We start from the raw sequence: 16,451 nt of genomic DNA on the forward strand, positions 1-16,451 counted from the left end.
AGGTTTAACTTTTCCCGGTATAAAAACCAAGTAAATTCTCATACTAAACAAAGCAAAAGTCCTCTATCAGCGTTTTATGACTATTGGCTCAATAGCATCGCCCCTAGGAAATAAAAGAATAAAACACGCATTCGTGACTTTAATTCTCATGAAAAATATGAAGGTTCCTTTTTTTGGAAATAAGGACCTAAAACCTCCGCTCCAGAGTTCTCAGGAATGCTGAATTTGATGATGTGATATCAATCAACATAGTACCTTTTTTTTGGAGTTTTCCCATTTTCTAAAATTTTCTTGTGCCAAACAAATTAAGAAGCTATACGTAGTCAGAAAAAAAAATTCAATACGTACAATTGCTACCAAACTCCTGTCCTTTTAAACTTTTTATATATTACTATTATTACACTTTTTTTTTAGAATCGGTTACTACTAGCAAGAGTTAGTCATTATTTACCGTTAACAAGGATGAAGGTTTTGATAGCATTCATGGGCATCATAAAAAAAAAGAATAATAAAAAAAAAACTGTTACCTGCTTTCTAGCATAAGATTAGAAAATGTGTGTAGTCTGAGAAACAAATTTTTTGAAGGTCGAGGTTCTACTTTACATTGCTTAACATTTTTTATTGAGAATATACGCAAACTTCAGAGATTTAACTATACGTTTATTCCCAATGAAAGCTTGGTAATTGTGTGATTAGGCTTTTTTCTTCTTCTTCTTCTTGGTAATACCTAACGTTAACCCCCAGATTTTAGTGCATAAAAATGTGCTTTAGTGTATACCGAAACAAACCAGTGCTGTCACTTTCTACCATAATTTCGAAGTTTCTAGAACCACAATTTTCTGGAAGATATTCTGATTCTTCAGTCTTGACTAAATTTAAAGAAGCGTTCATGCTGAGAGTACCGTACCTTTCGGTTGGTTTAGGGGGCAATGGTCGACTTTGTAGCACGGATCCTGGCTTTGGAGGTAATTGAGGAGGAGGTAACGTTGGCAAAGGCCGAGGCTGAAGAAGAGGCAGTTGATCAATGGGCCCAGGACCGCCAGGAGGTGTCTCTTGCCCCAGAGGTTTCTGTCTTCTGGCCGCTCTATCCCTTTCTGGAGTGCTAACAGAGCTACCCCCTTGATTAGAAATGCTGTCCTCATCTGTTGATGAATCTGGAAAAAAAAAATCACTTTTAGGAAAGCCACAATGTTTCCTATACCCCAAATTTTCCAATTAATTCCCCTTCAATGCATAATGGTTAATACCCTAGCTTTTTTGCTCAATAGAGTAGCATTCTTATTTGCAATAACTATGTACATTAATTTTTAACGTAGCGCACAAGCCCAGTGGCCATATTTGAGTAGAAATTCCACTACAATTGCAACGTGAACAGATTTGCCCCCGACTCAAGCAAAAATAATTCGAAGATTATCAAGCTAGAGAAAAAATCGTTAGAAACACACACCTACAAAATTTGTGTGCATGATCTTAGTAAAGAACAGCAAATAATACTACTAACTAGTAACAATTCAATGCAGCACCAAGCAGCCTGAGGCCAACAAAGCAGGGGAGACACCTCCTCAGTCCCAGTCTATCATAAGCTTCAATCCCTTTCCTTCCCAAGAAGTTTCAATCTTCTACACAGTTCGCCCTTACGACATCTTCTGAACCCATTCGGGGACGACCTAATTTTCATTTGGTCCTAGATGGATGGCCAAAATGAACAATTTTTAGATGTCTATCATCATTCATCTGCAAACATGTCCTAGCCATCTCAACCTTTCTCTCATTATAACCACAGAAAAGGGGATAGACCCTCATTTTTATGTCTGATATACGGTCAGTCGAACAGGTGCATAAAAGTGTCCATAAGCAATTCTTATGGAAAACATCGAACAAATCCTACTCCGTCTTCCGAACTTTTTTCAAGTGTGACAAAACATCCTGAGCCTAGGCTATTCTACTTTTAACACCGTCACTTCATCCACAATCTTCACCTAATAACAGGTAAGTGAAGTGAACCAGGAAGTGAAGTGAATCAGGTAAGTAAAGTTATGCACTTGATCCATCCTCTCGTTAACCAGCATTACCTCTTCATTCGGTTCATTTTTCCCTCATTACTAGTCAAAACAACTTGGTCTTCTTAAAACTATTTTTCAAACCTACTCTTGCACCCTAAAGTCTGGAAACCTCTAAAATTAATACATTTTGCTAAAAATGTTTATCTCGGACAACCGAATCTCCTACATAGTCTAAGCCTAGGAGACTTTTACCTTCTTATTTAATCCCATTATATATATATATATATATATATATATATATATATATATATATATATATATGGGATTATATATATACATATATATATATGTATATATATATATATATATATATATATATATATATATATATATATATATATATATATATATATATATTTCCCATCGGGAATGGGAAAGTCCCATTCCCGATGAAAGTTGGGTAAATCATTACAAGGATGTGTTTGCGCCACCACCCAATGAGCTGGACTCCGTATATAAATCTAAGTTAGAGAGGCAATTACTCAGCGCAAAACTCCGCCGCACTGATGTCATTGTCTCCAAATGGCATATTTAGATAATTGTGAGAAAATTGAAAAAGAAAAAGTCTCCAGGGCACGATGGAATCACTCCGAGGCACTTACAGCACGGCACAGAACGTCTACATGAGTACTTAGTCTTACTATTCCAAATGAGCATCGAGCAGGGACTCACACCTGCCATCTTTCATGGTTGTCGCACATCCAATATTCTGAAAAAGAATCGAGATCCCTTGCTTTGTAAAAGCTACAGACCAATCTCAGTTTCATCGGTTATCAGCAAAGTATTTGAGAAGGTACTGTTGCCCCATATTACGTCACACGCTCTAATGGGAGACAAACAAGGTGGATTCAGAAATGGGTTGGGCTGTGGAAACGCCCATCGGCTACTAAGAAGAATAATGAGGTCTACATCTTTAGTTAAAGAGCCACTCTTTGCCTGCAGTGTCAACATTTCCGCTGCGCTCGATTCTGTCGTCCAATCGCTGGCACTGTGGTGCCTCTTGTATTCAGGAGTCGACCCACGCATTGTCCTTGTTCTCCATGACTGGTACTCCCACACGCATATTCGTCTAGCTTTGGGATGGGAAACAATCACTGGTCACCGCAAGCAAAAGCTTTCTGAACCCATTCGGCTCTTCAAAGGAGTTCGGCAAGGATCTGCTCTAAACCCTATCATCTTTAATTCTGCGATTTACTCTGTAACTAGATTCGTTCGTGGGACCTTCTGTTTGGAGGGCTTGGATCTAAGTTTCATTTCTTATGCAGATGACTTGTTGCTCCTAAGTAGCATACTGAGGTGTCTACATGAGAGTCTTTGTCTCTTAGTGACCCTATACAGAAGAATAGGACTACGAGTCAACATACAGAAAACGGAATATATCGTTTTTAGTGGCACCAACTCAACCAATTCTAATCTCGTCCTGGACGGTATCAGAATCTATCAGTCCCAGTCCCTAAAATACCCTGGTATCACGTATGGCCAGACATCTAGGTCAACTAGAGGCTTGTTGACTGAATCAGTCTGTAAATCTATCTGCTCAGCATATGAAAAAGCTGTCAAATGCAAGTGGTCATTTAATCAATTTATTAAGTCAAAACTATTGAACGCCGTCGTCTCCCCTGCCATCTGGTATATATCACCCTTGTGAGAAATGTTGTACCTCACCGAGCGTCGAAAAATACGAACCACGTACTACAGATTTGCAAAATTTTTGCTGGGACTTCCACTGAGATTTTCTAACACGGAGATCTCATCCATGTATGGAATCCTTGATCCATCAACCAAGGTGATTGATCTAGAACGGAGAGCCTCAAGACGATCCCTCAGTAAACTCTACGACTCACCGCTGACTCAACTGTTTCAGTGAATGAAATACCTGTATTTAATTTTTAGTGTTGAACATGTTTTTCTTCTAATTTTGTTTCATTTTGTACTCCGCTTTTTTTTTCTCCATTTCTCCATTGTAAGCGGGCATAAATAAATATATTATATATATATATATATATATATATATATATATATATATATATATATATATATATATATATATATATATATATATATATATATATATATATATATATATATATATATATATATATATATATATATATATATATATATATATATATATATATATATATATATATATATATATATATATATATATATATGTGTGTGTGTGTGTGTGTGTGTGTGTGTGTTTTCCCTGATTTCAGGCCAAGAAATCAACTGGTGAGGGGGGAATGTCGTTTTTTTTTTTGTACATATACTGGAAACAAACAGACTTGAACTAGTATTCAAATTCTTTATGGGTTTGTTTTTTAAAATCTTTGATATTCCTCAATTTTCTTGCTTAAATTGTTCTTTTGTCTTAACCTAACACGAGTAGAGGAAAGGAACATCTTTACCAATTCTTTTTTGACAAAGAAAACAAACACTTTAGCAAAAATAGGAGGCAATTAGAGAAGTTAGCACTTTCATGAAACCCCTGTCAGCTGACTAGATAATTCTCGCTTTACAGCAAGCGAGAGGGACCAGGAAGCTGGCTAACACAGCTTGAATCTAGAAAGAAAGTTTTTCTAACCTACTGAAGTAACAGTCAGCTGAAGCATGACCGCCCACAAAGAGGATGAGGGAAAGACCGGTCTTCTCTCTTGAAAAAGTCCAAAATGTTCTGACATGTCCATTTTTGGCAAATAATTTGTTTTCATATTTTTCCACCTTAGAAAATTTTGAAGCATTGACCTGTTATGAAGACCTGGTCACGACTTTAAAATACAAATAAAATTTGTCCCTTGGAAGGAAATCCTCTTATTTTAACTTTTGAAAATGTGAAAAAAGTCCATGACCAAAAGGGCACAGACACTTTGAATCTCGACGTCTATGATACCAAGAGGTACTTATGATTTCTTACGCAATTTATCATACAATTTGTCAATCTCCTTACATTCCAGAAAGATTTCGAGCAGAAGATTGAATAAAACAGTCATATACTGAACCACATAAATGGGCTGGGGGAGGGCAGATCTTTTCCACAAATTAATAAAAAAAAAGCTTTTCCACAAAATAAGTTTTTCAAAGAAAAGTAAAGAACTCCATTAAACAAAAAATGTGCAAAAATAAAATCAAATAATCTACCAAGCGTGAAAGTACCCCAAATCAGCATTGATAAATAAATTAAACTCAAAACGAACAGAAATTACAGTAAATAACCGAGTCAAACTCAAAACGAGCAGAAATTAACATAAGTTGGGCTCATAACCTCTATGCCTTCCCAAGCCCAGAACATAAATTGCACTTGACTGAAAAATATATAAATTTTTTAAATTTTGTACTTTTAATAAATCAAATAATATTAACATTTTGATTACTAAATATCAGTATATGTATATTAAACTGACAATGCACATTCATTTGTATTTTTTTTCAGGAAAGTGCAAATTATGATCTGGCCTTGGGAAGACATAGAGGTTTTGAGCCCAACTTATGTTAATTTCTGCTCGTTTTGAGTTTGACTCAGTTATTTGAGTTTTATACAATCCTAGAACTGAGGGCTGTGAGGGGTTGTCATCCTCAAAGACCTAATTTCCAGAACTTTAAACTACGTTGAACAAAATGTTATCTCAAAATTTTGATTGGATGTGTTTGGGGAAAAGGTGGGCGTGAGAGGGAGGTTAGTTACCGTCCAATCACTTTCAACTATTAAAAAGGGCACTAGCCCTTTGAATTTCTTTGAAGCCCTTTTTTACGACAACGCCTTCTATAAAAACCTTATATGCCCCCAGGGCATAACTTAAAACCATTCCCCCGAGGGTTGTGGGGGAGTGTCCTCCTCAAAAATATGTTTTCTATCTGGAAATCAACTACGCTGAACAAAATGGCTATCTCAAAATTTAGATTGGATGTGTTTGGGGAATGATGGGCGTGGGAGGGGGGCTAGTTGCCCTCCAATCACTTTCGACTATTAAAAAGGGCACTAGCCCTTTGAATTTCCAATCGAATGAGCTTTTTTTGAAGTTTCTACGACAACACCTTTTATAAAAACCTTATATGCCCCCAGGGCATAACTTAAAACCCTTGCCCCGAGGGTTGTGGGGGAGTGTCCTTCTCAAAAACATATTTTCTATCTGGAAATCAACTACGCTGAACAAAATGGCTATCTCAAAATTTTGATTGGATGTGTTTGGGGGAATGATGGGCGTGGGGGGGGGGGGCTAGTTGCCCTCCAATCACTTTCGACTATTAAAAAGTGCACTATCCCTTTGAATTTCCAATCGAATGAGCCTTTTTTGAAGTTTATAAGATAACGCCTTCTATAAAAAACCTTATATGCCCCAGGTCAAAACTTAAAACCCTTGCCCCGAGGGTTTTGGGGGAGTTTTCTCCTCAAAAAAATATTTTCTATCTGGAAATCAACTACGCTGAACAGAATGGCTATCTCTAAATATTAATTGGATGTGTTTGGGGGGATGATGGGCGTGGGGGGGGCTATTTGCCCTTTAATCACTTTCGACTATTAAAAAGGGCACTAGCCACTCCAATTTCCAATAGAATGAGCCCTTTTCGAATTTTCTACGACAACTCCTTCGATACGAAGTGCCCGGGTATGGAGAAAAAAACAAAAAAAAACAACACATTGTGCCCACATCGTTCTTTACTTAGGATGATGATGATGGACAGTTACGTTTTGTGAAAAATCAGAGCCATGCAAGATATTTCAATATGTGTGATTGGAGGGCTGAAAGTGGAGTCCCATGACCTATGTTCCCTCCAAACCAATTTCTGCATCGTAGACTGAGCTAGCACCTCACTCCACACATGAGCATTCGGAAATTATTAAACGTCATAAATGAAAACGCACCATTTACAACTTGCACAAATTGTGTTTTATTTCTATTAAAGTTGGTATTGTTGGAGTACAAGTTCTGTGATTGTCCATTGCGAATCCCGGCAGATATTTCAAAATCGAAGCTCTAAATTCAAAGATTTCGAGTCTATATTTTACAAATAGAGTTCAATTTACACCAAAGTTGGCATCAAAGATTGTGGAGTTTGTTGATTATAAAAGCGAGGCTAATACAGCAATATAAGAGAAGAAAGTCTTCTTGGTGGTGTTTCTCCGCACAACGAGTGTTAATATTACTTTTTTAATATTATTCAACATTAACTGATATTATTCATGAAGATCATGAACCAACAAAACTACACATAACATATATAAAAAAAATGCGTCAATTAATAATCGAACAAAACCTAAAGCTAAAAAACAGCAACAGAAAAGTCATGAAAAGTAGAAAGCCTGTTTAAATATTAAAACAGGCAGAAGTTAGCCTATACAAGATGGCAAACCTAAAACGAGCAGAAATTACTAAGAATGAAAAAATTAAGCTAAACTTAGCACAAAAATACTTTATTATAAATGAGGGTGTTGCCGTCGCCCATCCAACCCACAAACAGACAGACTATTATTTGTAGTTTACTAAGAAAAAAAAAACGGAATAAACCAAGCTGATTTATTTCTGTAGATGTTTACAATAGCTTACGATTTTGCTGAGTAAAGCTGTATGGTATTCTTTATTCAATCTTGTTTTCTAAAAGAAATATGACTTCTCTCAGTTTCTCATATTCTTTGGAACTGACATTTGAAAGGTAGGTCAGACCAAGTGCATCGATCTTTGCCTCTCGTTTGTATTTTAGCCAGAGCATTAATTTTGCTTTACAAGAGAGTTCAAAAAGCAGCAATCAAAAAGCAGTTTACAAGTGTTACACCTATCCCAAAAGAGTAGCGAAGACGGGTATAGTACCAGCCGAAGCTTAAATTGTCTTAGTCGGTTATTACATCATGATCACTCGAAATGACTTGCTCCATGTGCAATACTTGAAAGTACATCCTAAATTTGTCAACTATGGACAAACACTATTTTAGTGCCATAAATGGTACAAGTAACTACTGAAAAGGGCGGAACTAGTGCAAAATCGTGGAGGAGGGGAATGTGACAAGGGCGCCAATAATTGACTGAATTGACAAGTTTATTTTCAAAAAAGTAAAAATAAAGAAAATGAGGACGCTAGAAAAATCTCGGGGGATCCCCCGGCTCCCTCTGGATCTACCCCTGACTACTGATACTGAATTCATTTTTCGATCGCAACATTTCTAGAAAAGGACCCAGACTTAAAAAAAAAAACAAAAAAAAAACGCTTCTTTGATTTTAGCAAAATTTCAAAAATGACTTTAATATAGTTTACAACTAATTATCGGAAAAAAAGAAGAGATAGGCAAGCTCTATCTCAAAATACCATGCCCAAGACAAGTAGCTATGATTAACCGTGTGAATTATTTTCTTCCTCCTGACATCCTAGTTACCCTCTATTATTCCTTTATTTTTCCTTACCTTTCTTATTGCGGATCAGTTTGGGGAAATACAAAACGGTCCTTCATTAAAAAAACTCAAATTTGCCCAAAACCGCGCCATTAAAGCAGTTTTTCGGCGTCCGCGTCTATATCCAACTCGTGATTTGTATTCAGATTTTGGCATAGCTCCACTTGATCAAATCATACAAAAACTAAACTTATCGCTTGCTTACTCTGCTTTCCACAATAATCTTCCACTTCAACTACTAAACCTATTATAATATTAATAATTCGGAAGCCCACTGTCTCCGTTCATCCAATAGAGCCTTTAAAATTCTTAATTGCGTTTCAAGTGCTGCCCAGCAATCTCCCATTTACAAATCTATTATTCAATGGAACAAAATTCCCTCCAGTGTTGAACTAGCCACAAGTTTCTGCAAGTTGTATAAAAATGTAACAAAACTTGATAATATAATTTAATCTTTCCATTTTTAACAAACTTGCTCTAATTACCCATGTTTTATTCTTCTATTTTTTTTTTCTGTCAGCGTTACTTTAATTTTTTTCTTTTTTTGATCTTTAAAAAGTTATCTTATAGGATATTTATCGTTATTGATGTTTGTGTTATGTTTTTATTCGAAATAAAATTGAATTGAGTTGAATTGAAGGGGGGACACTAATGGCCCAGCAACAATTGGTGATACAATTTTAATTTTGGGGAGCGTGGAGGTAGTGGGCCTTTCTGACCTGAGTCTTGACTTAGTTCATTAGTCCATACATAATAATAATACTAATAATAATAATAATTGAATCATTGCTTTTAACTCTGCTTCTTTCTATACAAACGGCAATGCCATTGAAAATCAAAAGCTACTCCCTGAAAAAGAATGTATTTCATGTCTTAACTGACTAAATTTAGCGACTAAATTTAAACTTAACTCATAAATTTAGCGGGGGCGATAAATGTCGATAATAGGCCTATATTTAGCCGAAAACATAAAAAAAATTACGAAATACGAGGGTTGTGCAGCATCGATCAATGATGTTTGCAACATCGATTTTTTTTTTTTTTTTTTTTTTTTTTTTTGAACAATGTAATATTCTGGATGGCCAAGCAATCTAGTGCCCAACCCCTTTGTTCATACTTAATTTGAGTAAGAGCAACAAACATGACAATCGAAAATCGATCGTTTCCATGTGTGTTTAGCACTGAGTTTATTTTACTTAATAGCAGCAATAGTGCTAAGGCGTGAAAACAGAGCACTTGTCAGACGAGAAGTTAAAAATACGGTGAAAGCTTTTTCCTTTGCAGGAGAAACTTAAAAGACAGTGCAATCAGATGTTCTTACGCAGAAAGCATCTAGCCCAAGGGAGTATGACCAGGGACGTATGTGAGATCTTTACAAGGGTGGGGGGCAATAAATAAGAAAAAAAATTACTTCATAGCTTGAATATTAAATGCTCAGAAATTGGACAAATTCAGGATCTCGGAGGAGGGGAGGCCCAAGGTTCCTTTTTCACGTAGGTCCCTGATCCTGACTTTTTTTTTTTTTTTTTTTACAAGGAATTCATTTTGATTTTCAAAGGCCGAGCGTAGAACAGCAAAAAAAAAGTTCATACATATGAATATAAAAATAAAATTAAAAAATACAATCCTCGGTGAGATTTGTGCACCAAATTTAGTACTTAGTGCAAATTAAATTTGGTTTTGAGGCACGAAAATGAATCGAAACAAAATTTAATCAAATGGAAGGTAAAACACTTCAAATTCTCAGAAACAGATAGATTTATAAAACAAAGCAGATTGAGCTTTCATTGTGTTTTGAATAGCAAAAAATTGGTCCATGACAGGCACTTACCCCATATAGGGATTAGGGACCTAGCTTCTCTAAATATAACTATTTATACAAGTTGCCCATATTTTTAGATACCATTCATTTCAAGAAATACCCCCCCCCTCCCTGAAAAAAAAACGCTCCGTAACATTTTTATGTAAAATTAAATTCTCAATGTGCAACTTGAAGCTTGGCCTTGGGCAAATTAAACAAAAAACAACGCCGTATTCCATTGACTACAGTTCTAATTTAATCGAAGCCGAAGTCAATGCAATTTTCCCGAAGTCGAAAATTCTATTCAAAACTTGTTTAAAGCAATAGTTGTATTTTAAAATGTATACTCCTCGTGATTGTGAACACAAAATGGGCCTTTGTGGACAGCATCTAAAAGCTCAACTAGATTCAATCCCTATAATGTTGCTCCAACAACAAACGAAGTGCAGAATTTAGTATTTAGACATCAACATAGATTTGTGCAAGGGCGCCGCCAGGAAATTCTCTGAGTGGTGAAAGGTGGAAGCGGAATGGAAGTACTAGAACGCGTTTTGTTTAAACGGGATTTATACAGGAGTATTTCTCATTTTCCTCTTTCTAAAGATTTTAAATGTCCTCTTATTTCCTGGGGGCATCCCTCCTAGCCCCTTCCAGTCAGTGGTCATGGATCTGTGTAAGAAGACACTTTTCAGCCCCCTCCCCCTGAAAACGTCTGCGAGTTTACCAGATGCCTAGAGTAAAAATTTTCGGAAGCCTTTGACCCTGTCCTAAAACAAAATGACAAGCAATTCACACCAAGTTTCTATCCAGAGCCTTTGATCAAGCATATTTCCTTCTGAGCACATTCACTGACTCAGCCAAAAGTGATCGGATTACAAACACATGATCTGTTTTCAATTAAATACACGTGAACATCCGACAGTCATTATTTATATATATATATATATATATAAAAAAAAAAAAAAAAAAAAAAAAAGACAGAACATGCGTTTTTTGAAAAATTAAGACTCCAATATTTAGGCAAAACGTTCAATAAACCTTAAATAGGCTTTTAGCACCCCCTACACTAACCAAAATTATTCATTTTGCACCCATGTAACTTGAATACATTTACAGGACCCGATCAAACTACGGGTCTAAATCATATGAATGGTATTGTCAATATGCTGCAAGATTTTGCTGAAATATTACTTAATGTAAGAACACTATTCTTTGATCATGCAGCTCCTTTCAAAAGTATCCAAAAATCCTTTCCCGGTTCCCATGAAACTCAACCCCTGTTCACCTAAACCCATTTAACTCAAACCTCGTTCAACTAAACCCTTATTCAACTCATCCCCTCTGAACTCAAACCCCGCTTAATTCAACCCTAATTCAACTCACCCCCATTTGAGTGACAACCGTTTAAGTCAACCCCCCTTTCACTCAACCTCATTCAAGTCAACCCCCGTGCAACTTAATCCTCATTTAACTCAACCCTATTCAATTCAACCTCGTTTGACTCAATCCCATTCAACACAGCCCATTTAAATCAATCCTCGTTCAACTAAACCCTTATTCAAGTCACCCCCTTTTAACTCAAGCCCCGCTTAATTCAGCCCCATTTAAGTCACCACCGTTTAAGTCAACCCTAATTCAAGTCAACCCCCGCGCAACTCAATCCTCATTTAGCCTAACTCGACCCTATTTAACCCAACCCTCAGGTAATTCAAATATTTATCTCAACCCTATTCATTTCAACTCCTGCAAAAAAGTTAGTTATGTTGAATGAGGTTGAGTTGCATAGGGGCTGACTTAAATTGTGACTGAGTTGCATGGGTTTGGATGGACTGGGGGTTGAGTTGAACGAGGGTTGAGTAAGACGGGGATGAGCTACATGCACACCTCGTTTCTCACATTGCCAGGGGGTGTGAGCATCCCCAGTTGAAAACCCCCTTAGATATTCTTCTACTCAATATCGGCCAATCCGCCGTTCGTGCTATGCAGTAAATTAAATTTTAAAAAGTAAGCTTTTTGAACTTGAAAAAACTATTTTTATATTTAATTTATGACCTTTTTTTAAATCATATCAGGAAATCCCATACCCCCGTGTAAAATATTCCCCTGGAAAATACCCCCGGGAAACTTTCTTCTTCACAGAAAATTTTCTCCGTGTAAAATCTCCCTCCCCCCCCAAAAAAAAAGTTCGTATATTACCCAATAACAGGTACTATAATAACTTACAACCCTTTCCCCAGGGACGAAGGGGGTCATCCCCAAAGGCATAGTTACTGGACCTTTCAACTATACTGAATCAAATGGCTATCCCAAAATTTAGATCGGGTGTCTTTGTGGAAATAGGGGCATGGGATGGGGCTAATTGCCCTCTAATCTTTTGGTAATAAAAAGGGTACCAGAACTTTTGATTTCCGATCAAATGAGCCATCTCCCAATCTTCTAGGATCACTGGTTCGATGCGATCATCCCTGGAAGAAAACATACATCCGTGATATTTCTTCGCGTTTACTTCATGATATATGGCGGTCATATCATATGGTATTTATTTGATGGCATATGGTCGTCTTCTCTGCGCTTTGACTCCCAGGCCTCGGGTATTGTCTCTTTTAAACCTTGTATGTCGTTTGGCGATTGATCCTTTATTTGTTGGTGCTTAAATTGTTGTTTCTTTTATATTCCTCTTGTATCCCTGGGCATGGAGCCTTTCAAGGGGGAATAAGAGTATTGTGATTCCAAAATGTATTTTTTGATGAATAAAACTCTGAACTCTTCTGGCAAAAACTGCAAAATTCCACATTTTTGTATATAGCAAATTGAAACCTCTACAGTAGGGTTTTATGATATGCTGAATCTCATGGCGTGATGTTTATAAAGATAAATTGACCTTTTGGGACCCCCTTTTTTCGAAAATCAGGCAAATATTCTCAGGCACGTAGCTTGTGATTGGTAACATTAAACATAATAAGCTTTATACATTTGGAATCAGCACTAAAAGCAAATTCTTTTCATGTATCTATTGTTATCAACATTCCGTTTTTAGTTTCAATTATTACCGGGCCATGTCGCTCCTTAGTTACACTTCGTTTCCACGAATCGTTTTATATGTCACTGCAGAAGTGCCAAGTAAATAGAGCCAAACAGGAGAAATATATGTAATTCTAACTCATTTTACAAAACAAAAAGTGGAAGACGTCCCGTTTGCTCTTGGGTGCGCCGATATGATTAAAGGATTTCTACATCGATTAATGTCAGATGTATCCTTTCTGATTATACCAGCGCAGAGCAGAAGATACACTATTATTTTCAAACAAATTTAGCAATTCCTAACTATAATTGACTAAAATTTCAGTTTGTTTTATAGAAGTGTTTTGATTTTCGATAGCCCAAGTAGAAACCAGAACTTTTCCCTGTCCCTAATATAAGAGAAACAAGCCAATGGACCTACCCGGACGGGCAAGGAGTGAAAGAAAGAAATAAAGAAACTTCAGAAAATACAGCCACATACTGGCACATGGGAGAGGGGAGTCCAACAAGATTGCCTAAGAGATTTCCCTAGTAGAATTTTGGAATATGAAGAAGAAAAACACTTTTTTTCTGTTGCTACAAAAGCTCTGCGAGAGAAATCCCCAGATCCCAGATTTTTTTTTTTTTTTTTTTTTTTTTTTTTTTTTTTGTCCGCCTCAGCCGAGATATAAATCATCATTTATTTTCCCCATAACTCATTTATTTTTGGCATTTCTAGATCTGACTTGCCAAATGTTCCCCCTCTCCCCCGAAATAAGTCTCTGAGTAAGCTCATGCTTCCATGTCAAAGATCAATACAAATTCATATTTTGCTGTTTTTTTTGTTTGTTTTTTTACTTTAAGCAGATGTATTTTGAGTTTAATAGATCAAAGAGTGCACTGATGCAATAGTACAGGGGGAAAATAAGCAACTTTAAAGGAGCATAGAAAAAAAGAAGTTTAGCAACTTAGGAGACGTCGCCAATGAAGCAGGGCATATAATCATCATACAGTGCATAAAACTCATAGCCAGTTTTTTAAGTATTTTGACTTTGGGAAGCCAAACTAAGCGTTCTCGATTTCAAGCTTCACTTACCAGAATTAAATATTGGACTTTTAGCAAAACAGGGGGGCTATGTTTATTGCCCTGTTTTATATCAAATTTATTTTAAAAAAGAACATTATTTTGTATAACCAGGTTTGTCGCATGGTTTCTATACAAAGAAAAAACTGTCTGTTGAAATAAACTAAGCAAAGGCTTAGTTTATTTCAAGTTTATTGAAACACTTGTACTAGAAAACACCCAAAAGGCAATTTTGGAAAATAAATACAAATTGGTGCTGAATAGCTAGAATGATGGATATATTGACTGATAATATAGATACAATAAAGTGGATCTTGAATTGATTTACTTTGCGAAAAAGTTAATTGTCATCAAAGATTTTATAACGTTTTTAACGAAATAATTTGAAACAGGTATGCGACAAACTATAAAAGTATTGTTTCAAGTTTTACAATTCACAAAGTAGTATTTCTAATACAAACAGATTATTGCAGCACAAAGCCATCTGTAGCCAACACAGCTGCGAACACTCCTTCTCCGTCCCAATCTATTCAAAGCTTCCCTCTTTGCCACTTCCCAAGGAGTCCCAATTTCCTTCAATCCTTTCATCCAATTTTTGTGAGAGAACATTTCACAAGGCCTCAAATCTATGCCAAGGAAAACCCCTAAATACCTCATTTCCTAACAAGAAAAACCTCAAAACAATTCCTTCGGTACACAGCTATATTTCACTCTTATGTGGTTTTTGGATTTAATTTGTGTGTTCAAACAGTTTCAATTTGAAATCTAAGGGTAGCAAGGGCTGGTAAGGGAAGGGTAGAGGGCACTTCTTGTCTTTGGAGCCTTTCCATAATATATTTGAGGTGTTAAGCTCGTCAAACAGACCAATATAACACTAGTCCTCAACATGGGCTGGACATATCTGTTAGATCGGTGTTTGATGGAATTAACAAATCACTTTGAATGCAGTGGCGGATCCCGGGGGCGAGGGGGGTGCCCCCCTAAAGTAGTGTAATTTACTTACTTAACGCAATATTGCGTTAATTAAACTTGCTCCTAACGCAAGTTTATCGGATGAACCTATTTTGCCCCCCCCCCCTAACAAAATCCTGGATCCGCTCCTGTCTGAATGTCCTACAAATTTAACGCGGATAAACACGCCTTCATCCAATTTTACTTGGCATAAGAACTAGTCATTACGATGCGGATTCTTTAATAAAAGTCAAAAACTACAATAAACTAGTGCATATTTCCAATACAGACACGACTGCACGATTTTACTTCGTTCTGTTTTGGGCAGAGGTATTTCGAGAGAGGGGCACACGTTTATAAAATACTAAAATTGCACTTTGTATTTATCAAATTATCCATTTTTTAACACAATGGGGGGTCATTGTACAAGTAATTTTTTTTAGGGGATGCTCTCCCACCCCTAAAAGTTTTGTGCAGGCAATCATTTAAATGTAATCTTTGGACTGGACGCTTATTTTCCTGCATTTCCAACCGACTTAACGGTTATTTTTCCATTCTAAAATTCGGTCGACCTGCCTAAGACTCTAGGCGGGCGTGCCTCTCCAAGAGCTAGCACACAAGTATTTGTCCAATTAGAGAGTCAAACCTACGCCTGCCATTTGCCCGAGCCGTTTACCAAAACACTTGGAAAACTATAAGTCTACCCGGTCGCCTACAAGTCCAGGGAACTTGTGTGTCATATGTCAATCCTAAAACACGGTAGTCCGCCTGAGACTCTAGGGGGGGAGCCTATTAGGCTTAGGTCACTTGTTAACCTGTGAGTCCAAGCAAATTCAGTCCCCCTCCCCCTTTTGCATACAAGTCCAGTCGACATTATCCGTCATGAGTCAAACCAAAAATCTTGATCATCCCTTAGTTCTATGGCTATCTAACTTAGTTCAACCCTAGGATGGATGGATGATAGACAAAACCTAACAACCAGTGAAAATGATATCATTTCTTATATAATCCTGAAAAGGGCTTAAGCCAAGCTTAGCCAACTCTCACTCAGACTACCTGTCTTGGCTTTGTCTCCAATTTGCCAATGGCTTGATGGCAACTTGATTTCAGTTCAAGTTGACATTAAATATTTCCATAATAAAATAGTGAATGTTATCCCAAAGTACCAG

General features: G+C 36.7%; 1 protein-coding gene across 3 annotated transcripts in view; it reads right to left on the reverse strand.

The window, feature by feature from the left end:
• Nucleotides 1-16,451, reverse strand: part of DIP2 (disco-interacting protein 2) — a 298,193-nt gene that overhangs the window by 197,970 nt on the left and 83,772 nt on the right. For all 3 annotated transcript variants that reach the window (XM_089099548.1, XM_089099547.1, XM_089099546.1), the window contains one exon: nt 908-1,154. In XM_089099548.1, the coding sequence (XP_088955674.1) occupies nt 908-1,154 (247 nt within the window). The remainder of the gene's footprint in view (nt 1-907; nt 1,155-16,451) is intronic.

The sequence above is a fragment of the Artemia sp. Qi Xiang Cuo genome, chromosome 13, assembly GCF_049724085.1.
Source record: "Artemia sp. Qi Xiang Cuo chromosome 13, ASM4972408v1, whole genome shotgun sequence".
Taxonomy (NCBI): domain Eukaryota; kingdom Metazoa; phylum Arthropoda; class Branchiopoda; order Anostraca; family Artemiidae; genus Artemia; species Artemia sp. Qi Xiang Cuo.